Here is a 27,625-nt window from a genome sequence, read left to right as displayed (position 1 = left end):
ATTTGGGAGTGGCGCTCGCTCAGAGAGACCATGGAAGCCCTCGCCCCTTCCCCACACCTTACCCTGTGCGCCTCCTACAGCTGGCTGTTCCCGAGTTACAACCCTTTAAAATAACCCGGTGATCTGGTGAGTGAAATGTTTCTCTGAGTCCTGTGGGCCGTTCTCACAAATTAATTGAACCTGACGAGGGGGTCATGGGACCCTCCCATCTGTAGCCAGTCGCTCAGAAGCACAGGTGACAACCTGGACTTGCAACTGGCATCTAAAGTGGGAGGAGGGGTCCGTCTTGTGGGACTGAGCCCCCGACCTGGGGGATCTGTCCCCCAGTTGATGGTGTCAGAGCTGGGTTACACTGTAGGACACTCAGTGTCTGCTGAGAATTGCAGAGCTGCTTGGTAGTGTGGAAAGCACACACGGAAAATAAAGGCAGGCTTTTATGCAAATAAAATTTGACAAAAACTGCAGCTCAGGAGTCAGCCCTGGACCCGCTGTGCGGTCTGGGTGGAGAGGATGTGGGAAGGCCTCACCCGCAGCAGAAGACGGTGCCAGGATTGGGCCCCCATGAACCTTTGGGGCAGCAGCCTCTGGGGCTTCATAAAGGATGTGCCTCTGCTGAGACCCAGCTGTGAAGGCGGCAGGGCCTGTTCCCGGAGCTGTCATCTCCCCACTGTCATCTCCCCCCCGCCTTGCCACCCCGCTTCACTGCCGCCCAACAGGCCGACTCCCCCACCCGGACACCCCATCCCCCCAAACCAGAGGGCCCGTGAGAGCTGCCTGTGGGTGCCAACGTCCCTGCCACACAAGGCACTGAGTCCCAGAGACGGGGACACCTGCCACGGGGGAGGGTGGCGGCCGCGGAAAATGTAAGAACCTGGGTGCTGGAGTGGGCGTGACAGCCAGGTCAGAGTGAGCCCACCCCCGAGGGGCCAGCCTTCCCGCTTTCTCTCAAAGCACAAGAGCACAGGGTTTCCTTTGTGGAGGTCATGTGTGCCCCTCGTGGTCCACCGTGATGGCCTGAGCCACCTGTACTGATGTGGAAATGGCCACGCCGGCAGTCAGTGCCATGGAAAGCTTCCGTGTGCCGGGCATGGTGCTAAGTGTTTATACAAATGCTCTCACTTTACCCTCACGGAAAGGTGCAATCATCATCCACCCTTGACAGAAGAGGATCCTGAGGTCAGAGGGGTCCCCTGACCCAGGCTCAGACCAGGCCTGAAGCTTGGGCTCACAGAGACTCAGCCAATGACCCACCACGCCCAGTTCTGCATCGGTGAAAGAGTACGTACAATGAGCACCATATCCTCACCTCTGAGATTCAGCAACGGCTGACGTGCTGCCACGTTCACTCGCTCTCTGCCCATTCGGCTGTACAGAGAGCACCTCTGCGCTAAATGTCTGGAAGACCTCACAGACCTCTGCCCTGGAAGCCTCAGTGTGCGCGATCCCCGATGTCTGCAAGGCCGTGCTCCCCGCAACCCTCCTCGTTCATATTCGAGTTTCCACGACTGCCCCAGAAATGAGCTAATGCACCTGTCAACAGGACACTGAAAATACTGATGAGCCGTCTGCTATACTCACCTCAGGTTCATCTTCAATGTTATCATGTTTCCGGGTTGAAGAAATATAAGCAACTAGTGAAGAGAGGAAGAAAAAAGGGGTGTTACAGGCGTTGTCAGGGACGTGCCCTGAGACCCCCACGGCCCTTGCCCCTCTGTGGAGACACAGTGGCCCAGGCCAGGCCGCCAGGCCAGCCGGTGCTCAGGGTGAAGGCCTGGAGCAGCCACTTCTGACTCAACTAGAGACTTAAGAAAATGCAGCTTCCTGGGCCCCACCCAGACCTGCTGACTCTGAACTTCTGGGGCTGGGAACCTGCCTTTGTGACAAGCTTCCCTAGTGATTTTTCTGGAAGCGACGGATCATAGGATTTTGGTGTCTAGCCTTCCAGTCTTCTGTTCTTATGGTATGCAGACGGGGGGCTGGGTGGATGGGTACTTGTTAAGGGTCTCCTTTACATGAGGTGCTGTGCTAAGGGTTTTATGCTCCGTGGCCTCCTGCCATCCCAGGGGATGGAGCTCATATTTATCAAACGAGGGCTAGGGCCCTTGCACACCCTTGTAACAGCCCACAGAACTGCAGAAGCTCAGAGCTGGGCCATCAGTCCAACTGGTACTCAAAATCACTCTCTGAATGCTTCTTAGCATTAAAAAAAGTCTCTCCCCAACGAAAAAAAAAAAGAAAGAAAGAAGAAAGAAGAAAGAAAAAAGAAAAAAAATCCATTAAAACTCAAGAACTACACAGCAGCCTGCCGCGCGCACAGCAGGCCTTTCCGCAGAGATGGGTATCCACGGTGGCCGCTGCACTACGTGCCTCTTAGAACGTCCGAAGTCGGCACAGAGGGCAACCCCGCCCCGGGCTCCCCAGGCGGCAGCACACAGAGACGTGGGCGCCCAGGGAAGGCCACCCCGCCCACCTCTGACCCGGATGAGGGGGGCCCTGAGAGCCCTCCCCGGTCCTGCGGCGAGCACGGGGCATGCTCCCAGGTACTGGCCCCTGGAGAGAGGGGAGGATCTAAAAGGATGCCCGGGGGGAAGGGGAGGCGGGCGGGTGTTCCCGGGGGGGGCGGGGCGAGCAGCCCCTACTTCCATCCGTCTCCTCGGAAGGGAGGTCCACGTCGTCACTCTTGTCGTCCACTGCAGGCTCCTGGGAAGGCATGACAGAATCCTGCAGAGAGACGGCAACACAGTGACCCGGCGGGCGCCACGACAGAGCTTCTGGAGACTTGTAAGTCACCTGTTGTGTAACACACACTGTAACACACGTCATGACACGTATCATTCAACTGTTACATCATCGCACTGAACACGGGAAGAGGAGCGCTGAGGTCACCTGTGAGTCCACAGGCCGAGGTGACCGCTCAGCCCCTCGGGCCGCGACCTTCCCGGCAGGTGCTTTAGAAAGCGCGTGTATTTACACGCTGACGCTGACTCCTCTCTCCCGCCCCCAGCCCCCATCTCGCGTCGCCTGCAGTCAGGCCCCAGCTCCGGGGTCCACGGCTGACGTCACAATCCAGGAGGCTCCCTACTGGTGGGTGGACCCTGCGGCCCCCAAGAGTGCCGGGGGCTCCCGGGGCTCAGGAAGAGGGCGCGACCCGGACCGCTGGCCTGGGCCGTCACCCTGCAGCCCACGGGAGCCCCTCCTCTCTCTCGCGGGTGGCAGGGACGGTGTCAGGGCCCCCCCACCTGGACAGAAGGAGGCCGAGGGTCCCTGGGGCAGCGTGGACACCCCCCCAGGCTGTACCCGGCCCCCACTCACCATATGCCTGTTGCAGGTCAGCGGGACAAGCACGTGGCAGCGCTTATGGACCAGCAGTTTGCAGTTGATGCACCTGTAGCCCTGCCTGGCAAGGCCCCATATCCTTTCACTGCACTGGCCGCAGTACGCTCTCTGCGCGGGACGAGAACAGCCGCTGTCAGCCGGGCCCGGTGCGCCCGGGGGCCCCGCCACGCCACGCGGACATGCTGCACTGTCACGACGCGCAGCTGGGGTGGGAGGTGGCCCTGTCGCCTCGTCACCCCCGGCACCAGGCCCCCGCCCAGGCTCTGCAGCTCCGTCCCAAGGTTGGGGGAACCGAGGCCCCAAGGAGGGCGCTGGGGCTCTGCTCCTTGTGAGGGAAAAGGGGAGGCCCCGGTGGGCAGGGGTGACGAGACCCCTCCACGGGCAGCGCCCCCTCCTGCTTGCAGGGACTGGATTGCAGGGCCTGGAGTGGGAGTCGTAGCTCCTACCAGGCTGCGCTCAGAACAGCCGAGGGGCCCCTTGTGGGTGGAGTGACCCAGGCGAGAAGCGGGTGGGAGAGCCAGCTGCCTGACCCTCGTCCAAACACCACCTACACGACGAGCACAGAAGCGACCCTGCCTGGCGTCTGGCCGGTCAGGGTTCTGAGCTGCTCTGGGGCTCCATGCAATCATCTTGGTATTTTTCTCAGCGTTTTAAAAGATTTTAAATGGTCAATCTTTATTCTTCTTGGTTCTAAACGCTTGAAATTCATGATCATTTCTGGCTTGTTTGGAGAAGTTTTCGTAATTTTGGAATGTCACAAAATGCGTGGAGGTGAGCGTGTCCAGAAGTCTGGTCACCCGCCCACCACTCGGCGTCCAAAGTCATCTTCGCAGTTACGTGGTGTCCGCACGTCGACAGGTTCCCCATTTAGTTTTTTTCCAGCCGTAACTCGTTTTTGTGTTTTACCCTCTTTTGCCTTTTTTTTTTTTTTTTTTAACAAATTTCTTTCTTTTGAGAGAGTCTCAAATTACTCCTGGAGAACAGAAAGGATACACAGTACCAGCCGCGCAATGGAGCTCATTTAGGAAACAGAGCGAACCCTCACGAGGTGTGGGCCTGAGGTGCAGGACGGGCTGCTGGCGGCCAGCGGGCACCGAGAAGCCGATTTCCCACCAGGAAGGAGCCCCCTCCCCATACACAGAGCGCGTACGTCTCAGTCACGGCCATGTGGTCAGCACCCGGCACAGTGCCCAGCACACAGTGGGTGCCCAATAAAGGTTTGCTGAAGACAAGTCCACACGCGTGCGCCCGCGTGCCCCACTGCTTTCAACTTCGGTAAAAGGAAAGAGAAGGATGTACCCAAGTCCCCCACGTTGCCGGAACCATCCCTCCCACAAGGAGGCCAACACGGGCTGTGGGACTCTCTCTGGGAACGGCCTGAGATGCAGTGGACGGCAGCAAGGGCCAGACAGAGGGCTGGACAGAGGGCCACCCCCCCAGACCTCCGACTCGGGCCAATCCAGTTTAACGCCGGCCTTGGCATCTCCGCCCGAGGAGGGTGAGTGCTGGTGAGTGAACTCGGGGTTCAGGGAAGGGGCGTCACCTCTGAGGACCACTCAGCATTCATGGAACCATTAAAAAAATTCACGTCTTTTTATACAACGTGATAAATGTGTTTAGCTTTCTCCAGAACACCATTTAACAATGCTTGGATCATATTTAGGGGCAAACCCACAGCCACCTGGTATCTTCACGAATTAATAACAAAGATCCCTTTTCCTACAGAGCCACCCTCACCAGGGCCCAGGCCAGGACAACGGGTGATCAAGGGCAGCGTGAGTGTGCCGGGTTCCAGCACCCGTCAGTCACATCGAGGCCACGTGCAGACATCTCCCCAGAAGAGGCAGCCACGAGGCTCTTTTTTTTTTTTTTTTTAATAATTATTTGTTGTTAATAGGCAAGCCCTGCTTTGGCCTGCTTGTGAGGCTTGGAATTCTTTTTTTTTTTTTTTTTAAAGAGAGTGGTTGCTTGAGGATAAACAGCTAGTTTTTTTTTAAATTAATTAATTAATTAATTAATTTATGGCTGTGTTGGGTCTTCGTTTCTGTGCAAGGGCTTTCTCTAGTTGTGGCAAGCGGGGGCCACTCTTCATCGCGGTGCGCGGGCCTCTCACTGTCGCGGCCTCTCTTGTTGCGGAGCACAGGCTCCAGACGCGCAGGCTCAGTAACTGGCTCACGGGCCCAGCTGTTCCGCGGCATGTGGGATCTTCCCAGACCAGGGCTCGAACCCGTGTCCCCTGCATTGGCAAGCAGATTCTCAACCACTGCGCCACCAGGGAAGCCCCACAAGGCTCTTTATTTCAAAACTAGATTTGAATTATCAACATTTCAAGAAATGTGCCACTAAATAATAAAACTTAGGGAATTCCCTGGCGGTCCAGTGGTTAGGACGTGGCGCTTTCACTGCCATGGCCTGGGTTCAATCCCTGGTTGGGGAACGAAGATCCCGCAAGCTGTGGCCAAAAAATAATAATAATAAATAAAACTTAAAACCCAAGCTTCGGGCTTCCCTGGTGGCACAGTGGTTGAGAATCTGCCTGTCAATGCAGGGGACATGGGTTCGAGCCCTGGTCTGGGAAGATCCCACATGCCGCGGAACAGCTGGGCCCGTGAGCCACAACTACTGAGCCTGCGCGTCTGGAGCCTGTGCTCTGCAACAAGAGAGGCCACGACAGTGAGAGGCCCGCGCACCGCGATGAAGAGTGGCCCCCGCTTGCCACAACTAGAGAAAGCCCTCGCCCAGAAACGAAGACCCAACACAGCCATAAATAAATAAATAAATACTTTAAAAAAAACCCAAGCTTCATTTCTCAGAAAAATCACGTGACTTAATAGATTAATGGGTGCAAATATTTTTAAGTCTCTTACGTGCTGCCCAAGTGGTTCGTTGCTCATGTTTTCAGTCACTGACGTCTGGGGCTGCTTTCACACGGCAACAGTAACAGCAGAGTTAGGGTCCGGCAGTTGTGACAGAGACCGCATGGGCCACAAAGCCTGAAACACCTACTCTCTGCCCCTGGGAGGGGATGCTTGCTCAGCCCCGTTCCAGCTGCTCAGACCACAGCCCTGGGGCTGAGGACCTCAGTGCTCCCGCTGTGGGCTGGACGCCGCCCCCACCCCACTGTGAGTCCCCAGCTGAGCCTTCCTCTCTGCTCGAGAAGCTCAGTTGTGCCCAGTGCAGAGAAAGCTCCAGGCAGGGAGCTCGGGCCAGTGAGGCCAACAGCCCTCGCTTCCATCCTTGGGTCAACAGCAAAGAAGGAGAGCAGTGACCTCCTTTGTGGGCTTGTCCCTGTGAGTCTGGCTGATCCCGCAGAGCCAGGCGTGTAGCTCCCGAGACACGTGGGGTGACCTCGCAGCCCCGCAGTTAACACTGGTGGATGGTGCGGCCTCAGACGTGGAGCCCAAGGACCCTGGTGGGAACTGTGCCTGGTGACAAACGGCGACACGCTCGCCTCCCCATCTGTGAATGGCGGGGCTGGTTAAGAGTTGTCGGGGGTCTCGGGGTCGGCTCCCTCCTTGGCCTCCTGGTGTTTGTGAAAAGCCGCTTGGCGCTCAGGGAGAGCGGGTGGGGACGGGGCTGGAGTGGGTACCCCCCACCGCCGAGTTCCCCTCCTCCTTGAGGAGGAGAAGCCTTTGCCCACAGATTTTGGGGAGGAGGCGGCAGGAGGTGCGCCAGGCTCTGCCATCAGAGAAATGGGTTTTCCTCCGAGAACCTGCGGGGAGGGAGAGGCCAGGCCCCTCCGGGCGGCCTTGCCGGGTGGGTGGGCTTCGTCGTGGGCCTGTGAGTCAATCTGTCATGAAGGGAACGAGCAGTTCTCTGATGTCCTGAAGGGTGGCCCATCCCGTCTGCCTGAGACCCTCTCTGGCAGAACCCAGCCGGTGCCCAGATGCACAGGAAGAGAAGCCACCGGCCGCAAGCTGGCTGGTCGTCCGTTTTTTAAATAAACACGGGAGGGTGGGCAGTGGGGGCCTCGCATCATGGGGGCTGGACGTTTCCATTTCTCCAGGCTTCACCCGGTCCGTCTGGGTGGTTCACCGGAAAATCTCACGTCCACACCCGTCGGCCAGGCCCATCACTCCTGCACCCCAGGCCCTCTGCCCCCACTCGGCGACGCCCGACCTCCCCACGGCATCCGATGTCCCAAAGACCCCATGCCCTCCCAACGTCGCCAAGGCTCCCAAAGCCCTTCTCATTCCCAACAGACATGCCGCATCCCTTCTTTACACCCAACATAGCACTCAGGGCTCCCCCGCTGACTCTCCCCCAGTCACCCATTACAGTAAACGATAAACCACTGTGTCGTGTGCACCTCCTGTGTGCCAGGTGGGAGGTGGCACACACGGGGCTGTGAGGGGCACGGAGAAGGCGCACCACGTGGGGGGGGGGGCGGGTGGGCAGAGCGCTCAGGGCATGCGGGGGTCCCCAGGTCAGCAGGCGCTCGGCTGCTGTACTGGACTCCGTGGTGTCCCCCCAGACTCAGGTCCACCCAGAACCTTACGTGGAAAAAGTATCTTTGTAGGTGCCGTTAGTTAAGTTAAAATGAGGTCAGACTGGGTCCTAACACCATGACGGGTGTCCTTGGGGAGCAGAGACAGAGAGCAGGCGGCAGAGGCTGGAGGGCTGTGCTCCCAGCCCAGGCGCTCCGAGGACCGCCAGCAAGCCCAGAAGCTACACAGAGGCAAGCAGGACCCTCCCAGGGCAGCGGGAGGGGGAGCGGCCCCGCCCCACCTTGGTTTGGACTCCAGACTGTGAGAGAACGAACGGCGAAGCACCCAGTTTGTGGTGCTTTGTGCCGGCAGCCCCGGGGCACGTGGTCGCCGGCCGTGGGGGCACCTGCAGATGCCCGCCAGCAACGGGACGGCTACACAGCCACGCGAACCCCGTGGTTTCTACAGGACACAGGGCAGCACGAGGAGAAACACCAGATGCTCAGCTAAAGCGCCTTCGGAGCGGGCCGGACAGCGGGGCCAGCGGGCCGGGGGCTGGAGGGCTGTCTCGGGCTCTGGGCTTCGCAGGACACCCTTGGGACCAACAGGGGACACCGTGGGGTAGCACACGCACCCTGGTTATGGGACAAATCTGCGTCCCTTCTGAATGCGCGCAGGCAGGCGGGACCGTGGAGCCACAGCGCCTGGACGGGGATCCCGTAGCAGGGACACACAGGCCGAGTTCATCAGAAAAGACCCGAGCTGGCACCTTCCCGGGCTCAGGGAGCCTCGTAAAGGGCTCGTTGTCACCCAGGGACAGCGGCTGTGAAAGCGGCTCACAGGCCTCGCCTGTGCGCAGAGCAGGGCCCGGCACCGCCTCTGGGGGGGGCGGGGGGGCAACTCGGCGGCCTCGACAGCAACTCACCCTGTTAAAGCGCTTGGCTTGGAAGAGGTGGCCGTTGGCGCGGTACAGCTTCCGCCATCTTCTGGCTCCGCGGCGGTAGATGGATTCTGGAAAGAACAGCAGAAAGGGGTAAAGAAACGGCCTAGTGGCCCACGAGCCCAGCTCCGCCACGTGCGGTGCGGTGGGGACAGGCCGCCCGCCGAGCTGACACGCCTGCGTCCCCACAGCCACTCCTCACGCGATCCCGGGGTCGACCACCCCTCGATGCCCCTGGATGTGCCGCGAGGGCTGCCCTCCGCAGAGGGTCAGGCTGTGACGACATCGGGGCCTGTGTGTCCTCCCACGTGTTTCCTTTCCACCCCCTTCCCTCCAGGCATGAAAACCAGGCCCCTCTCCACACAGGGACAGGCTCCGACAGGCCGAGGGCCCCCTGGATGTGCACGCCCGACCGTCCTCAGAGGGACCCTGGCCGCCGGGGAGTCCACGGTCAGCCCGAGACGGGCGTCTGTCCAGCCAGCACGATCCCGTCTCCTCCGTCCCGGGCTCCCGTTTGAAGAGCAAATCTAGGGACAGAAGTAAAGCCAAACCAACCGGACACTTATGTTGAATTGAAAGTTACCAAAACCGTCGCTTTCACAACCTGCATTCAGTAATTCAAACTCCTGAGGAAGGAGGCTGCTCGTTAAAAACGCGGAGCTAAATGTATAAGCAGAACTGTTGGCTTTATTCTTCCTCAAAAACGTTTCCAACTTTGCTCCTTCAAAACACTTTGAAAGTATGTGAAAACAAAATACTCAGGATACAACGGGAAGCTTTGTGCTTTTACAAAGCTCTCTAGTGAAGGCGACTTTCATGAGAGTCAGGGAAGTGCCAGGAATATACTGACGTGGAAACTGCAACAGAATGTTTTTAAAACAAGCAAATTACCAGCTCTGGCTGGAACCTGCCGAAACCAGGTCACGGTGACTGCAAAACCGGCTTCTCTCCCGGTAAATGGGAGACGAAGTGGGAAACCGAGACGCCGACACCCAGACAGAACAGGGCCGGCCAGAGGTAGCGTCCTCACCCCCCAGCCCATCCGCCCTGGGCTCCAAGGGGTCCCTGGTGATGCCCCAGGACCCCTGCCCGGATGACAGGGTGCGGCCCTCCTGGCCTGATTTGGGGGAAGCCTGGCCCCCAGCAGGTTCCCGCTAACGTCCACAGGCCTGACTGCCCCACGTGTGGCGGACACATCCCCCGGCTGTGCCAGCGGACGGAGGAATAAGGCACCGAGTGACACAGGGACACAGAGGGAGCTGGGCTCTCAGCCGGGGATGCGGTGGCACGAGACTCTGGCTCTTTCCTGCGCTCACACACGTGCCGTGTGAAAGCCTGAAAATGCAGCCCACTGGATACCCTTCAAATCTGAGCAAAGCCCCCCGAAATAAGAGACTCAAAGATGTCCTAGCAGAGGCCAAGGGGTATTAGGGAGCCCCCAGCAGGCCGGAAGGCTCAGCGAGGGGACAGGACGGAGCCCTGCACGACGCCTGGGTGTGGAGCAGGACTGAGGGAAGCCGGGCGATGTCCCGCTGTCCACAGAGAGAAAAGCCGGGCGATGTCCCACTGTCCACAGAGAGAAAAGCCGGGCGATGTCCCGCTGTCCACAGAGAGAAAAGCCTGGACCCCAGCTGCTCTGTGTCCTCCCAGATCACACGGGGAAGCCCTACCCCCAGCCCCCACGTGACTGTATTTGGAGGTGGGGCCCCTAAGGAAGCGATGGAGGTTAGTGGTCATAGCGTAGGGCCCCTGATGGGATTAGCATCCTCACAAGAAGAGAAGGACACCCCCGAGCTCTATCTCCAGGGCGGGAGGACACCGGAGAGGTGACGAGTGAGCCAAGTGTCCTCACCAGGCACCGACCCTGTTGGCACCTGGACCTCAGCCGTCCAGCCTCCAGACCCTGGGAAGTAAGCTCCCGTGGTCTCTGCCCCCATCCAGGGTATTGGGAGGGCAGCCCACGCAGACCGGACACCTGCCTCACTCCACACACAAGCTGTCGCCTCAAAAGATAAGGACTTAAACACGAGAGGCAAAGCGGCAAATTTTAGAAGGAAATGTGGACAATCTTAACAATCCAAGGGGGAGAAAAATTCTGAAAACACAAAAGCACCAGCCCAAAGAGGAGAGGAACACACCTGAGTACCATGAGGGGAGGACGCACGTCCATCCAGAGGCCACCCGAGAGGCAGACAAACCCCCGTCCCAATTATCAGCCGCACGCAAGAGACGGGTTAATGATTCAGGATGCGAGAGGCACTTCCACAAATCAGCGAGGAAAAAGCAACAGAAGCGTCAACAAAAAACAAGTCTCCGTGACGTCAAATACCGTCAAGGACCAGAGCAATTGGAAGTTGCCTGTCCTCCGAGACAGGGGCTAAACCGGGGCCAAAATTGATTGTCGAGAGGACGCGTGCTTCCCCGGGACCCAGCAATTGCACTGCTCCGAGACCAAGGCCCGAGGGACCTCACACGTGGGCTCGCAGCCGGCAAAGGGTGTTTGCGGACGCCCAGGCCCATCGGCAAGAGGACACGTGACCTGCGGGCGTGACTGTTCAGGAGGACCCGGCGGCCGTAACCTGACTTGAGCTACGCTCAGCAGTACAGACGCCATCTTCCAAAATCAAACCAAGTAAAAAATCAATATAAAGTGACATACTGACGTCCACAAAGTGGGCTCTGTGAAATGATGCCCTTGTTATCACACTAAAAAATAAGCCAAACGGACAATGTGTTGTTTCAGGATGCGCAGTTATGAGATGAAATCCTTCTAGTAAGTGGAAGACCAGGGGCAGTGGGTCAGCGCTGGGCGGGTCGGCTGCTAAGGGCACACGTGTCCACTCCATTATATGTTGTGTAACACACGTGAGTCCCATGCTCTTGAAGTGCCTCAACTGCTGCAGTAAACAATATACAATCAGAATTGTAAAAACACAGAGGGAGGGGCCAGAGGCAGCAACAACGACATGGTTATAAACTAGTTTCAGATTTTAATAGAAACACAGAGCTCTGAGTCTGCACAGAAAGGCTCCGGCCGCTGCATGCGATCCCGCCGCAGGGGCCCACATCCTCTCCCCGACTGGCTCGCACCCTGACCAGCGGGGAGCAGCGCCTGTGGACACGCGCTTCACACCCAAGGCAGGACACAGACCAGCAGGGCGGCCTCAGGGAGCCACGGCACTGATGTGACACTGCTCCCAGGCGACAGAAGTTGCAGATGTGCAAGTTAAGGGAGGGAAACCAGGGAGTAAAGTGGTGAGCAGGCAGGAGGGGGCCACATCCTCCAGGCGCCTCCCAACCACCAGCCCTCCTGGGGGAGGGGTCAGTGCGTGTCCTGCGCACACAGGACCGCCGTGCAATGTCGGACAGAGGTGTGACTGTGCTGTTGTCTTTAACTAGAGACTGAGCATGGTTTCAGGAGGTGCCTCTTGGCAAGGAGGGGAATGTGGTGGTTAATTTCATGTGTCAGCTGCGCTGGGCCACGGTGCCCAGATCTGCGGTCAAACATTATTCTGGATGTTTCTGTGAGGGTGTTTCCGGATGAAATGAACGTTTAAACCAATGGCCTCTGAGTGAAGCAGATTGCCCTCCATAATGAGGGTGGGCCTCGTCCGATCAGGCGAAGGCCTGAAGAGACCCCAAGGCTGACATCCCCCAGCGAGAGGAAGTCCTGCAGCAGATGGACTTCGGACCTGAACTTCGGCAGCGGCTCTTCCTGCTTCCAGCCTGCAGCCTCCGTGACCATGTGAACGAATTCCTTACAGTGAATACTCTCTCTACACACACGTCCTGTTTATCCTGCTTCTCTGGAGAACTGACTCACATGGACTCTCAGGTGCTACTTTCCATTACTCCCCACCCCAGGCAGAGACAGGAAGGTGCTGCCAGAGACCCTGGCAGGGCAGACCCCGGCTCCACACCCTGGCACCACTTCCGGCAGAGGCGGGGGAGCCCCTGTGGTGTCCAGTCCACACCCATGTTGCCACCTGGAAAGCAGTGCCCAGGTGACTTACCAGGAACCACAAGGGACAGAAGGGCATCCTACATTTTTAAAAAAATATACACTTTTTGTTTTGAAGTAATTTTAGATGTACAGAAAGTTGCAAAGACAGTTCAGAGAGTTCCTGTATAACCTGCCTGCAGTTTCCCCTCGGTTAGCATTGTTCCGACACGGTATGAAAAAGAAAAGGACACGTGTTCTCAGAGAACTTCTCAGAGAAGTAGCGTGCTTCCCGGGGCGGGCGCTCTGGGGATGACCCGCCCCACCGCCCGCTGCACCCACCGTGGGCCCTGCGTCTCCACCTTCCCATTCGGCTGATCTCAGTGGTAAACGGTCCTGAAGCCCAGCCGGGTGCGCTGGCAAGGCCTCCATGGGAAGCGGGCCCTGGTGGGCGGCTCCGGCTGATCCCGCAGCTGCTCCACCCAGTATCCTGGTAGGTCAGGAGGCTCCATCTCGGTCACCATGTCAAGGCCGACTTCGGAGTCAGAGCTGCTCGAAGTCAGAGCCTGCTGGGCACCTGGAGGTGTCCGGTCGCCTCCATGGTGCCCGTGCTCTGGACACAGAGCGGGAACGACAGTGGGTCCTCGTGGCCCCGTCTGCTCAGCCGCTCCTGCACCTTCTCTCAGCCTGAACGGCACCCTCAAAGAAGCTCTCTGCTTGTCTTTGGAATTCTATAATTAGGACGGCTACAGGGAACTTTAATGAGCTCAGTTTCTATGGCAATGGAGCATCTTGAGGGCTCTGACAAGGCGAAGAAAATACACTTTAAAAAGGGAGCTTAGAGCAACAGACCTTGAAACAAACCAGGCAGCCCCCAGATTTGGGGGGGAGCATGGGGTGCTCCGAATTTTCAGGGCAGATCATGATGCTATTGGAAGCCTCTCTGACTGTTTGCTGGACACGGACCCACCGCCCAGGTGACCAGCGCAGCACAAACCCCGGACAGCCCTGGAGCACCTCGAAACTGTGGCGGGAGTGCTCCGGCGACGGGGCATGTGGGTCAGCTGAATGCCTTCCTGGTGGTTCCGGGTTGGTGACCAGCCCGAGGCAAGGCCAGGGAGCTGGTGAGGGGCCCTCGTCCCTCGGGCCCGGGGTGGGGTCCTCAGCAGAGCGCGCGCTGCTGCCCCCAGGCCCGGCCCCCTCCAGGTGAGTGGCGTCCCCTGGGGTCCACGGCCAGGAGGGCGGGGCCCGTGTCCAGTGCGCAGCGCACTCGCTCAGGCCGCCCTGCCCTCACCGACCACACATTCCACCAAAAGGCTCCTACTGCAGGCTGCACGTGACCACCTAGAAACAGGAGTCTGGGGTTTACGTGGGACGCTGGCCTGGCCATGGGACACGTATCTGGTGCTGCTGAGAAGCCTGGTGGCCGCACAGGCTGGGGGTCCCAAGGGACGGTGGCCAGCGTGGACAAACAGTCCCAGGAAGCCCATGGAGCCACACAGCTCGCCTGCATTTCCCAGCGGCTGGTGTCACCCGACCGTGGATCCAGCGGCCCGCTGCTACGCACAACAGGTGGTCGCTGTGTCTCAGGAGGGACCGGGCGCTGCCCCCAGAGCCGTGTGACCCAGACCCATGTCCTCCTGCGCTCTGCGGGCCACGCTGGAGGCGGGGCAGCGGCGAGCAGGGCGCAGCTGGGCTGGGGGGGGTCGCACCCTCCAGGGCCCTCTTCCTCGTGGCTTCCTGCTCCTCGCTGATCTGTGTCCCAGCAGAAGATGTGACTTAGAACCCGCTGCTCTGAGAGGCAGGTAAAGGGGCCTGAGGCTACAGACGCAGACCTGGGATGGGTCTCAGAGCCACCCTGGCAGGAAACCAGCCACGCGGGGACGGCGGCAGTTTGGTCCTGTCGGCGGGCCCGGCTCCCACAGAAGCCTGTCTTCCTCACGTGGTCCCGACGTGGCCCCCAAGCCTTGGCATCGCTGGCGCGGTGCTGACCTCATCTGGGTCTAAAGCAATCCAAGAAGGGCAACCCCAGGGATGTCATGGGTCCAGGGCCGTCACGTGATGAAACCACCCAATCAGGCTGCAGAGAGGGGCTTCCCTCCGAGGCCAGGTCGCCCCTCCCTGGGCAGTGGAGCAGGGACACGGGGCCCGGGCGTGGTTGGCTGCGTGGACGAGGTGGGGCCAGCCCCAGGGTATGGCCATGGGAAGACAGAGTGACCAGGGCCAGGCTTGGCTGGACCCACCCCACACTGCCGCCTCTGGACACGTGCTGCGGGGATGTCCCTTGGGGGGACTGCCCATCAGCTGTGGCCACAGCTGTCTGGAGCACCTGCCAGCGCCGTGGCCCGGCAGCACCGGCGGGGCCTCCCGCGGAAAGGAAGCTGGGGACAGGGGCCAGCATGCGGGTCGCTTCCCTGAGCCTCATGCGCGGCAGGGAGAAGAGGCGCGAGGGTCCCCCCATGCGACGCGCTGTGTGCAAAGCGACGGGGCAGACACACGTCCCCTGGGGCTCGGCGACGCCTGCAGGAGTCCACCTGCCAGACACCCTCCCTGGTGGCCAAGAGGGACATCTGAGTCGTGCCTGTGAGGACACAGCGGCTGAAGGTCAGGACGCTGGGCTCCGTGGACAGGAGAGCGGCCACGGGAGCCACGGAGCAGCCACGGGGGGCGGGGAGGGGAAAGGCACCCTGACCCAGCGCTGGAGCCCCGAGTGGCGGATTCACTCTCACAAAGGCTCCGAGGGACGGGGGGCAGCCCCGTGCAAGAGATCCAGCGAAGGACCAGGTTCCTGATTTTTGTAAAGAGAAATGCTTAAGTAAAGAAAGGTCTTCTGCTTCCCAGGACAGGAGCTGTGAGGACCGGACGGCATCCTCCGTGTACAGCAGGGGCCCGGCCGGCACCCAACACCGGGGTTCAGGGCGACCAAGCCATCCAGACCCGAGGGCCCATCCCTGTTGGCTCGGGCTGCTGTCACAGGGCCCCAGACGCCCCATTAAGGAACAGACCTCGACGAGGCACAGGGGGTGCAAGGCCAGGGCCACACCCTAGGGGTTCCCAGAAAGGGCAGGCCAACCCAGAGCTGTCCCTTTGTCACCAAACACCATCAGTCAAGAAACCCAACCCTAAGAGGTGTTTTGAGAGGGAGGGGGTTATTATAACAGTTCAACTTTCTCACAGTTTTCATCACAAAGATACAAATTTGTCATGAAATGAGTTGAGTTTTGATGAAATGTCTGACCAATGTTTTCAGAAAGATTCTCTGGAAAAACGTACACAAACTTGCAAGCGATCTGTTGCAAGTGGGTTCCGCCGAACCACCTCCCCTCCATGCAGACGTCTTCCTTTATGGACTCACTTCTTATAAACAGCATGAGTCCTGGGGCCGCTCAGAGCCCACCTGTGCCGCAGGGGCCCGCGTTCCCCCCAGGCCCGCTGCACCTGCGGCCCGGAGCCCAGGGCCAGGCCCACGGGAGAAGACCTTGGGCCGGGAACACGGGCACCCCGAGTGTGCTGGGGGAAACGATGGGAGGGGACTGAGGACGCAGCCCCTCCGAAGACAGCCAGTGGCGGCTGGACCACAACAAGGACGGGCCGGCATCACGGCCAGACGTGCGGGTCAGAATGGGAGACGAGGCTGGTTCCCGGGAGGCCAAGCGGAGAGCGAGACCCGGTGCTCGTGGATCCAACTGCAGGTGAAAACTGGGGTTCAGGGCAGCCGAGACAAGCCAGCCCCAGGGGCCTCCTGGGTCCTCCTGGGACTCCACGACAGGCCCACAGACGGGCTGCAGCAGAGTCTGGGGGCTGGAGGCCTAGGTTCTGGCGACGGCCTCTCCCAGCTCACTCGGCAGAGGGGCTCCCGGGGTCTCTTCTCCTGTGGCACGAGCACCCCTCCCCACGACCCCATCTATTACCTCCCAAAGGGCCTCATCGCCACATACACCTGGGGTCGGGGCCTCCACACAGGAATTTGGGGGCACGTTTGGTCCAAAACAATCTGCTCCTGGTCCCCCCAGATTCATGCCCCTCTCACACGCAAAACACACCCACTCCATCAACAGCCCCGAAGCCTTCACTCCTGCAGCAACACTGACGTCCAAAGTCTCACTGAAACATCATCTAAACCACGGGGGTGACACTCAAGGGGCAATTTGTCCTCAAGAAAACCGCCCCCGGCCTGGGCCTGGGAAAGTTGTGTGTTTCCAAAACGCAATGTTGGGGGACTTCCCTGGTGGTCCAGTGGTTAGGACTCGGCTCTCTCACTGCCGAGGGTGTAGGTTCAATCCCTGGTCGGGGAACTAAGATCCCGCAAGCCACATGGAGCGGCCAAAAACAAAAACAAAAACGAAAACAAAATGCAATGTTGGGATAGGCATAGGATGGTCAGTCCCACTCCAAAAGGAGAAACAGAAAAGGAGCGAAAGCAACAGGTCCCCAGCAAGCCCCAAACGTGGCCAGACAAATTTGCCAGATCTTTAAGGCTCAAGAATAACCTCTTTGGTTTCATGTTCTGCCCTCCAGCCTCACTGGAGTGGCGGGGTGACCCCCGCTACGAGGCTCTCTCAAAGTCCCAGAGGAAAGGGGAATGTGGAGAAATGAACCAAAAATCCAGGCTGCCCTTCAAGGCACTTGCTGAGTCCTACGCTGCACAAGTCCGGGGCAAAAGGCCAAGAAACCAAGCAGAAAGCAGCTGCTAAAAGGTTAAAAAAAAAAAAAAAAAAGCTCGGTGGAGATTTTTGGCTGACTCACAGTGCTGGGGAGACAAAAGCTGGAGATTGGGGTCCTGGTGACCCCCCCCCCGACTTTTCCAGCTGCAATTGCTAAAAGATATTAAAGGAAAATGAGAAACAGACCAGCCTCAATGGAATCAAGGTGACTCACCCACACTCCATCTGCTGGGATAAAGTCAAATCCTTTCACGAGGAAAATAACATCACTCAGAGCTCCTACAGTTTTTCAAACACAGTATCTGATATTCAGTAAAAAGTTACCAGGAAGGCCAAGAAATAGGAGCATTTGACCAAACAGTCAATAAAAATGGACTCCCAGGAGATTCAGATATTCAGCATATATTGAAAAAGACAGGTAAAATGAGAGAATTTCACCTGTGAACTGGATCTATTAAAAAAGGAATCAGGGCTTCCCTGGTGGCGCAGTGGTTGAGAATCTGCCTGCCAATGCAGGGGACACGGGTTCGAGCCCTGGTCTGGGAAGATCCCACATGCCGCGGAGCAACTAGGCCCGTGAGCCACAACTGCTGAGCCTGCGCGTCTGGAGCCTGTGCTCCGCAACAAGAGAGGCCGCGATAGTGAGAGGCCCGCACATCGCGATTAAGAGTGGCCCCCGCTTGCCGCAACTAGAGAAAGCCCTCGCACAGAAACGAAGACCCAACACAGCCAAAAATAAATAAATTAATTTTAAAAAAAGCACAAAACAAACAAACAAACAAAACCCTACCTTGACCCTACATCTCCTTTAAAAAAAAAAAAAAAAAAGGAATCAAATTCTAAAAACCCGAGCATTTTAGAAATTCTCAAAGTGAGAATACAGTAATTGAAGTGAATAATTCAGGAGACAGATTTAAAAGCAGGGTAGACAAAATAAGAGATAGTAGCAGAAAAGGTCCAGATTGCAACACAGTGGGCGGAAAACCAGGACGGAAGGAAGTGCAGAAAAGAGCAAGAGGGCATATGGGACATGGTGAAAAGACATGGATGTGGAGCCTGGGGGACGAAGGGACAGGGGACGGGCACCACCTGAAAGGACACGGCTGATATATTAAAGCGGAGACAAAAGACACTGTGCCCCAGATCCGAAAAACTCTACAAACCTCAGGATAAATGCAATATTCCCCCTCTTTTGCAAGGCTGCTAAAACAGAAGAACAAAGACCATTTTTAAGGCAGCCAGAGAAGAAAGAGAAGCATCCAAGGGAATAACGGGGGGACAGGCGAGTCTCCAAGAGAAACGGCTGAGGCCAGATGACGCAGCAGACGTGCTGGGAGAGCATCACTGCCCACCTGGGCCCCACACCCAGAGAAAATGGCCTCAGAAACGAAGGCAACAGAAAGATGTGTGCGCAGAAACAAAAACCAATTAGTTGTCAGCAAACCTCTGCTAGAAGAAATACTAAAGGGAGTTTTTCGGGAAGGAAGATGGTCTCGGACGTAAGCACAATGCTGCAGGAAGAAATGTGTGCATCGGAAGGGGAATCTGAATGAACACTACTTAAAACAACACTAACAATGATTGTGGAGTTTAAAATATAAGTAAAATTTACACACATGACAACAATAGCATAAAAATTGATAAGGGGATAAATAAGACTAAAGCGTAGTAAGGTTCTTGCCTTACCTGGAAATAGTAAAAGTAGTAACTTAAGGTGCATTCCAACAATGTTTCTTAAAATTCCTAAGGTAGCCAGAATATTTTTTATTTTATTTTATTTATTATTATTATTAAAAAAAAATAATTTATTTATTATTTATTTTTGGCTGTGTTGGGTCTTTGTTGCTGCACGGGCTTTCTCTAGTTGCGGGGAGCGGGGGCTACTTTTCATTGCGGTGTGCGGGCTGCTTGTTGCGGTGGCTTCTCTTGTTGTGCAGCACGGGCTCTAGGCACGCGGGCTTCAGTAGTTGTGGTTCGCGGGCTCTAGAGCGCAGGCTCAGTAGTTGTGGCGCACGGGCTTAGTTGCTCCGCGGCATGTGGGATCTTCCGCGACCAAGGCTCGAACCCGTGTCCCCCGCATTGGAAGGCAGTGTTAACCACTGGACCACCAGGGAAGTCCCACTAGAATTTTTTTTTTTTGGCTGCATTGGGTCTTCGTTGCTGCACGCGGGCTTTCTCTATAGTTTTGGCGAGCAAGGGCTACCCTTTGTTGTGGTGTGCGGGCTTCTCATTGTCGTGGCTTCTCTTGTTGCAGAGCACGGGCTCTAGGTGCACGGGCTTCAGTAGCTGCAGCACACGGGCTCAGTAGTTGTGGCTCACAGGCTCTTGAGCGCAGGCTCAGTAGTTGTGACACACGGGCTTAGTTACTCCGCAGCATGTGGGATCTTCCTGGACCAGGGATCGAACCTGTGTCCCCTGTATTGGCAGGTGGATTCTTAACCACTGTGCCACCAGGGAAGTCCCTAGAATATTTTTTTAAATATATTTTTTAAAAGTATTACTTAACAAAGCTAATAAAAGGTGGGGTGGGGTGATAAAAAAATAACACTTGATTAAACCAAAAGAAGGCAGGAAAGGAAGGCCAAAAGAAAGAACACATAGGTCAATTACAAAATAAATAGTAAGATGATTGATTTAAACTGTAACTTATCAGTATGACGTTAAATGTAAATGAATTAAATGCTTCAGTAAAAGACATGGATTTCACACTAGGTCAAAAACAACAACTAACTTCCGCTTATAAGAGCTGTTTCCAAAATATGATACAGAAAAGTTGAGAGTATAAAGATGGAAAAAATACACCACGTAAACAGTAAGATCCCCCCATTCCCCCCCAACACACAGAGTCATAGTTATACTAATGTCAGACAAAGGAGACATAAATGCTAATAATATTTTTCATCTAAAAGAGCAACATTTCATGATGATAAAAGTGTCAATTCAAAAGGAAGATATAATGATCCTAAATCTGTATGCACCTAATATAGCACAAAATACATGAAGGAAAACAAAAAGAAGAAGTGAAATTTCCAATAATTTAACACCTATAGATATTAAAGATATTTTAAAGGATAACAAAGATATGTACTATGTCAATAAGTATGATTTAGACTTTAAAATATCCTTAAAAACACAACTTACTAAAGGTGACAAAAGAAGAAATACAAAATCTGAATAGTTAATCTGTATTTTAAAAATTAAACCTAGAATTTAAAATGTTCCCACAAGGAAAACTCCAGGCTCGTGGAGCTTTGCTATAAATTCTTCCAAATAATTAATTTAGAAATAACATCAATCTTAATGTAAATCTTCCCAAGAATTAAAAAAAAGCTCAGGGACTTCCCTGGTGGTTCAGTGGTTAAGAATCTGCCTTCCAATGCATGGGGCCCAGGTTTGATCGTGGTTGGGGAACTAGATCCACATGCATGGCGCAACTAAGAGTTCGCATGCCGCAACGAAGAGCCCGTGAGCTGCCACTAAGACCTGGCACAGCCAAAATAAATAAAATAGATACATAAATATTTTTTTAAAAAGCTCAATTAATTTTTTAAGGGCAATATACCTCCATGTTTAACTCTGACATTACAAAAAAAGAAAATTATAGGTCAATTTCTCTCATAAACATAGTTGCAAAAATACCAAACAAATATTTGCAAACTGAATCCAGCAAAATATAGAAAGGATAACACATTATAGCCAAACAGGGTGAACTAAGTGAACGCAAGGTTGGTTTAACATTCAAAGCCAAATAACGTAATTCACTTTATTAACAGAATAAAAGAGAAAAGTATGACAACAGATGAAAAAAAAATCCATCTGGTAAAATTCTATGTCATTCAGGATAAAAACCCTCAACTAGGAATAAAATAGAAACTCCTTAATTTGATGATGGGAATTTACAAAAGAAAGAAAAGTAATTCAGCAAACAACATCCTTAATGGTAAAATTTTGAAAATTTTCCACTGAAATCTAGAATGAGAGGATGCCGGTTGTCAGCATTTCTGTTCCACAATGTTTTGGACACAGGCTCAATGTTTTGGAAAGATAAACAGTGCCAGTGCCACAAGGCAACAGCTGAAGGTTTGGAAACAGAAATAAAACTCACTGGCGAAATGGCAGTGTATATAGGAAACCCAAAGGGACCTGCAGATAAAATACTAGGATTTTTAATATATATATATTTTTATTTTATTTATTTATTTATTTATTTATTATTTATTTATTTATTTATGGCTGCGTTGGGTTCGTTGAGTCGCCATTGTCACAAAATACACCGTGGAGATAAATTTTAAAAGCTGGTTTTCATATTTAATATGATTATTTTTTTAATTTATTTTATTTTATTTAATTTTGGCTGCGTTGGGTCTTCGTTGTTGCACACAGGCTTTCTCTAGTTGCGGCGAGCGGGGGCTACTCTTCGTTGCAGTGCGCAGGAGTTTCTCATTGTGTTGGCTTCTCTTGTTGCGGAGCACAGGCTCTAGGCATGCAGGCTTCAGTAGTTGTGGCATGCGGGCTCAGTAGTTGTGGCTCGCGGGCTCTAAAGCACAGGCTCAGTAGTTGTAGCGCAAGGGCTTAGTTGCTCCACGGCATGTGGGATCTTCCTGGATCAGGAATCAAACCTGTGTCCCCTGCATTGGCAGGTGGATTCTTAACCACTGTGCCACCAGGGAAGTCCCAAAATACTAGGATTAATACGTGAATTAACAAGGTTGCTGGACAAGAGTTCAATATCAACAATCAACTGCACTTCTCCATACATTTTTATAAGCAAACAAATAGAAAACAAAATTATAAAAGGAACACCACTTAAAGCAGCATTAAAAAGTAAATGGCAGAGACTTCCCTGTGGTCCAGTGGTTGAGAATCTGCCTTCCAATGCAGGGGACGCAGGGTCGATCCCTGTTTGGGGAACTAAGATCCCACATGCTGCGGGGCAACTAAGACCCGATGCAGCCAAAAATAAAATAAAATAGATAAATAATAATAATTTTAAAAATCACCCAGAAGCAAACAAACACTAATAACTTCTTTAAAAAAAAAAAAAGTAAACGGCAGTGAAGTGATCTAACAAAAATTGTGCAGGACTGCTACACAGAAGACTACAAATGTTACTGAAAGAATTTAAAGAAAAGTTAAATCTATTTTCATGGATTGGAAACCTCAATGCTGTAAAGATGTCAATTCTCCCATGTTGATCTATGAACTCGAATGTAATCCAAATAAAAAATCTCACTGGGTTTTGGGAAACTTATAACCAACTGTAAAATTCGTATAGAAATGGAAAAAGCAAAAAACAACCAAGATACTCTTGAAGAAAAACAAAATTGCAGGACTTAAAACACAATGATATTAAGAGTTATTGTAACGCTGAGTTAGGGGACTTCCCTGGTGGCACAGCGGTTAAGAATCGCCTGCTAATGCAGGGAACATGGGTTCGATCCCTGGTCCGGGAAGATCCCACATGCCATGGAGCAACTGAGCCCGTGTGCCACAACTACCGAGCCTGTGCTCTAGAGCCCGCGAGCCACAACTACTGAGCCCATGTGCTGCAACTACTGACGCCTGCGTGCCTAGAGCCTGTGCTCCACCACAAGAGAAGCCACTGCATGAGAAGCCCGTGCACCGCACTGACGAGTAGCCCCTGCTCGCCGCAACTAGTGAAAGCCTGCACACAGCAATGAAGACCCAACATAGCCAAAAAAAATTAAAATAAGTACACAAATTAATTAAAAAAAAAAAAAAAGCTGAGTTAAAACTGTGTGATACTGGTGTAAAAGGCCAACAGGACAGAACAAGTCCAGAAACAGCCCACCCCCACCCCCGACAATGTATGATAAGGATGTCACTGAATCGTGGTGAGAAAAGGATGGGTTTTGCTATAAGTGGTCCTGGATCAACTGGTTATCACCATGGCAGGGGGCGGGAGGGGGCGGATAACCTCAGCCCCGACCTCACGCCATACACAAAACTCACTCCCAGGTGATGTAGGACTAATGAAAAGTTGCAATTTGGGCAGGAGAGAAAATACTCAGGACCTGGGGTTAAGGGGATATTTCTTTAACAGGATACAAAAAGCACTAATTGTAGAGTGAGCGTCCAGTTTTTGTTCATCAAGAGTGGAAAGGCAAGCCGCTGAGTGCGGGCAGATGTTGGCAGTGTCACATCCACAACACACAAAGAGCTCCTGCAAAGCAGGAAAACAGATGCACAGCTGATTAAGTTGTTTTTAAACAACCTGATTTTGAAACTAAGCAAAAGACTTGGACGGGCACCCGACAGCAACGGGTCCTAAACAGCGGTCCTAAACAGCCCGTTAGTGAGAAGATGCTTACTTAGCCTCAGGGGTAAAGAGGAGATCAGACCAAGGCCACGATGTGGGACCATTCACACGTGCTCTGCTTGCAAAGAGCTTCTGACAAGCCCGTGTGCTGGAGGACGTGTGAGCGGGACCCCTACAGCCCGAGAAGAGGGTGGAAATGCAGTTATCACAACTGTGCTCCTGGCACACGCCTCCTAAAACCCTAGGAGTCCTGAGTGTCTTCCGTAAGCTGATGAGATTGGCTTCAGGTTGGGGGCTGTCGTCACGGTCCAAGGCATAATTAGAGGGCTGGAACTTCCGGCCCTACACCCGTCCTCTGGGGAGGGGAGAGGGACGGGAGGTGGGCTGCCCCCCCCAGCCATTTCCCTCCCCTCTCTCCACACTTCAACACCATCTCCCCCGCCCTCAAAGATTTGAGCCACAGGTCCCCATTGCTTTAGCTCAACACCAGTGACCTTAACCTTCCCTGTCCTCATCAACACCGCAGACCTACATCCCTCAGGATCGCCCACCTGCAGGCCTGCGTCCGTGCCCGCGCCCAACCTTCCCTCTGCCTGACGCCAGCCCACCTTTGTGACATTCCTCATCCAACCTAAGAGGCCATCAACTGACAGAAACACCGTGATCTTAAGCACCAGAAAGAAAGAAAACGTTGCCGGCTAAACGGGGACACCCAGACCTGCCCCATGCACCCCGATTTCAGCCACGTTAGGAAGCGGGAGGCTCGTCCTAGAACTGACGGAACGCGGTGTGTGCGGGGAGGCTCCCGGCCTTCCTGAAAGGAAGCCAGCCTGCCCTTCACCCTGCGCTGATCTCTTCCACTCGGGTGGAAATCTGGGAGCCTCGATGGACAGATGGTTGGACAGGAGGCTGGACACACACACGTGCCAAATTCTTGTAAATCCTGAGTTTGACGATGAGATCATAAGGAACGAGGACTGGGGAAAGGATCTGGACCCCCCGAAGCAGGAGCTCAGAGAGGCTCTGGCGGGGGTGGGACTCGTCCCAGGCAGGGCTGAGGTCCAAGTGGTGAGCTGGCGGGGCGCCGGGGGCAGCGCTCAAGAGTGAGTGTCCCCAGATGCAGGCCGGTGGCCACCCACAGTGGCAGCAGCGAGCGGCGGGGAGGGTGGCTCTCTTGGATAAACCAGCCCTTAGGAGCAGATTGGAAACCAGATGAAAGAGGCTGGGGCGGGGGTGGGGGTGGGGTCCCTCTCCTTACACCTCCCCCCGCAGGGCTCCACGCCCACCAGCCCAGGCCAGGCCACGTGCAGGGCTTTCCACCAGTGATGATTTGAAGGTGGGCGAGTGACCAAGGGCACGAGGCGGCGGTGTGACCCAGCAGCCGGGGACCCTGACGAGGCGCCTGACGGAGGGTAAGCCCCTCTGAGGAAACAAGCACTGCAGAGAGAGAAGCAGGTCCGGCCGCCCGAGGATGAGCCGGGGTCAGTCCTGGCTGTTGGGTCTCCTGCCTCAGTTTTAGAGAATCTGTTTTCAGTTCTTGGTCACTCACGGAAGCCCTTAGGAAACGCCCCCTCCTGTCCGGCTCTTCCCCCTCCCGGGGCCCCCCTGGCAGAAACCTGCGCTCCCTCAATGCCCAGCCAGCGACCAAGTCCACCAATTCTGCCTCTAGCTGAGGCTGGACTCTCCCCACGCCTCCTGCCTGCGCCTGACCACAGCCTCCCTGCCCCGTCCCCAGCCCAGGCCCTGGGAAGCCATCACCTTTCCTGTGTGGCTCTCAACACCGACACGATCAAATCTCAGGGACACACACGACCCGCAGGCTGTGATCTGGGCTCCCCCTGCCTCCTCGGGCGGGTCTGTACGAAGGTCTGTGAACAGGGCTGCCGAGAGGCCGAGCCCAGGTGCGGCTCCGAGGCCGAGCCGCTATCAGCCCCTGCGTCACAGCTGCTGCCAGCACCCTCTCCCTGCCCCACGCCCGGCCCGCTCCACGGGCACCCTGATGAAGCTCAGTTCAGCGGTTGTGATTAGGGTGTTTTAATACCCGTTACAACCTCTGATCATCAGAGGAGAAAGGGGCAGCTACCGTGGACTCCACTTCACAGATGAGCAAACTGAGGCCATCCAAGGCCAGGGGTCCCGGAGAGAGCTGGAGGGGGCGCCCAGGCTGCCCCCGCCCCACCCCCAGTGTGCCCGCCAGCGCCTTCCGTCTGGGTCTCGCTCTCACTCCAGGAATCCCTCTGGAGGGAGCCAGGGAGCCCCTGTGGTCGGCTGAGTATCCACCCCCAGAGATGACCCGTGCTAATCCCCGAGCCTGTGCCTGTGTCACCTTACACGGCAACAGGGACTCCGCTGGCGCGATTAAGGTAAGGACCCTGGGAGGGGATGATCCTGGATTATCTGGGGGCCAGTGTCATCACGAGGTCCTCGTGAAGGGGACGCAGGAGGGTCAGAGTCAGAGGGAAGATGTGATGACGGAAGCCCTCAGGTGTGCCTCTCACTCAGCCCAGCCCCCAGCGGCTCGCCTGCCCCAACCGTGTTCGGTCCAACAAGGAACGAGAGGGAGGCCTCTCAGAGACACAGAGACAGAGAGACACAGACACAGAGAGAGACAGAGAGATGACTAAGGCGGGGCCTCCCTTCCCTCATCCTGCTGTTGTCCTGGGACCACGCTGGGGACCGGGCAGGGCCCTCCCCCTGCCCTGGACTCATCCCAGTCCTCGTGGACAGCCCTGCCCACCCTGGAGGAAGGATTCCTGTCCCCACACCACGTCTCAGAGCAGCCGCCAGCTCTTCCTCGCGGCTCTCAGCCACGTGATCACCTCGTCCCAAATCCATCCTGCTCGGACGGCCGTTGAGCGAGACCCGCACACACCAGCACAATCCCCGTCCTATCGGCCACAAGCCCCGGGCACGCCCACGGCTCCCCCCCACCGCCCCTCAGCTCCTTCCGGGTCCACGTCTGCAAGCAGCCTGAGGGCCGCTTCTCCTGGCCAGGGACAAGCCAGCTCCTGGTCATCTGCGAGCACAAGGCCAGAGCGCCGCCTCCTTTCTGGGATCGAAGCGCCAGACCTGGGAGAGGGGCAGCGAGGCCACGACACACAACTGCACGCCCTCTGCAGCCACGCGACAGGACGTGGCCTCAGTGCCTGAGAGGCTGGCACTGTGATGCGCCCACCTTCCCACGAGCGCTGTGTCCTCCGTGCCCTCAGCATCCTGGCCGAAATAGCACCATGATGCTCGAATACCCACTGCGGCCGCGCAGATGAACAGCAGTAAACCCGGGGTCAGCCGAGCAGCTGTCGGCCTCCTTGGCTGATTAAGTACCTGGACGTGTCTGACCACGAGCGGAGACTCAGTGGAGAGTAAACACTTCGGATCCTGAAGGCTGCTCCCCTCACTCGGAAGATGGTGTCCGTGCACCTACCCGCGTCCCCCTGCCCACAACCGTGTTAACCTGCCTGTGTCCCCCTGTCCACATTCATCTCTCTGCGCTCAGCTGCCCACATGCGTCACGTGGGACCCACCCTCCAGTTCCCCCTTTCCTGGTCCTCCCAGGTCCTGCCAATCCTCTCCCAGCGCTGGACCCCTGCCCCCTTTCCCTGACCCCCTGCTGCCGTGTCTTTGGCCCTGTGGGCAGCAGCGGGCTGCACAGGCCTGCTGGCCCTGACCCACCCCACTCAGCATGGAGCGCCGGCCTGGTCCGCTCTGACCCCGCAGCTCCCACCTCACAACGGCTCCAGGACGGGCCCCAGCCTCCCTCTCCTCCCCCCACCTCCAGCCATGCCAGGTCCCTCAGCGTCCGAGCTCCGTCCACACCAGGGCCCAGGCCAGTCCCACCCCCGCGCCCTCCCGCCTGGGCAGAGCCAGATCCCCTACCCCTTACCTCGGCTGAAACAGCGTCTCCTCGTGGAAGCAGCCCTCCCAGGGCCCGTTCCGCCACGCGCCTGTGCCTTCCCTCCCTCTAGAGCACGAACTCCACGCGGACAGGTGGCGCCATCCCAGTCCCTGAACCAGACACGGTCACCAGGGGCCTTGCAC

The 27,625-nt window shown here is 55.8% G+C and overlaps 1 protein-coding gene across 2 annotated transcripts in view; it reads right to left on the bottom strand.

The window, feature by feature from the left end:
• PRKCZ (protein kinase C zeta) overlaps positions 1 to 27,625 on the bottom strand; it is a 98,327-nt gene that overhangs the window by 23,366 nt on the left and 47,336 nt on the right. For both annotated transcript variants that reach the window (XM_059899867.1, XM_059899942.1), the window contains 4 exons: positions 8,689 to 8,774; positions 3,313 to 3,444; positions 2,640 to 2,721; positions 1,579 to 1,631 (listed from right to left, as the gene is read on the bottom strand). In XM_059899867.1, coding sequence (XP_059755850.1) covers positions 1,579 to 1,631; positions 2,640 to 2,721; positions 3,313 to 3,444; positions 8,689 to 8,774 — 353 coding nt within the window. The remainder of the gene's footprint in view (positions 1 to 1,578; positions 1,632 to 2,639; positions 2,722 to 3,312; positions 3,445 to 8,688; positions 8,775 to 27,625) is intronic.

The sequence above is a fragment of the Balaenoptera ricei genome, chromosome 1 (assembly GCF_028023285.1).
Source record: "Balaenoptera ricei isolate mBalRic1 chromosome 1, mBalRic1.hap2, whole genome shotgun sequence".
NCBI lineage: Eukaryota > Metazoa > Chordata > Mammalia > Artiodactyla > Balaenopteridae > Balaenoptera > Balaenoptera ricei.
The sequence above is the reverse complement of the archived record's forward strand: the minus strand, read 5'-3'. Positions and strand labels throughout refer to the sequence as shown.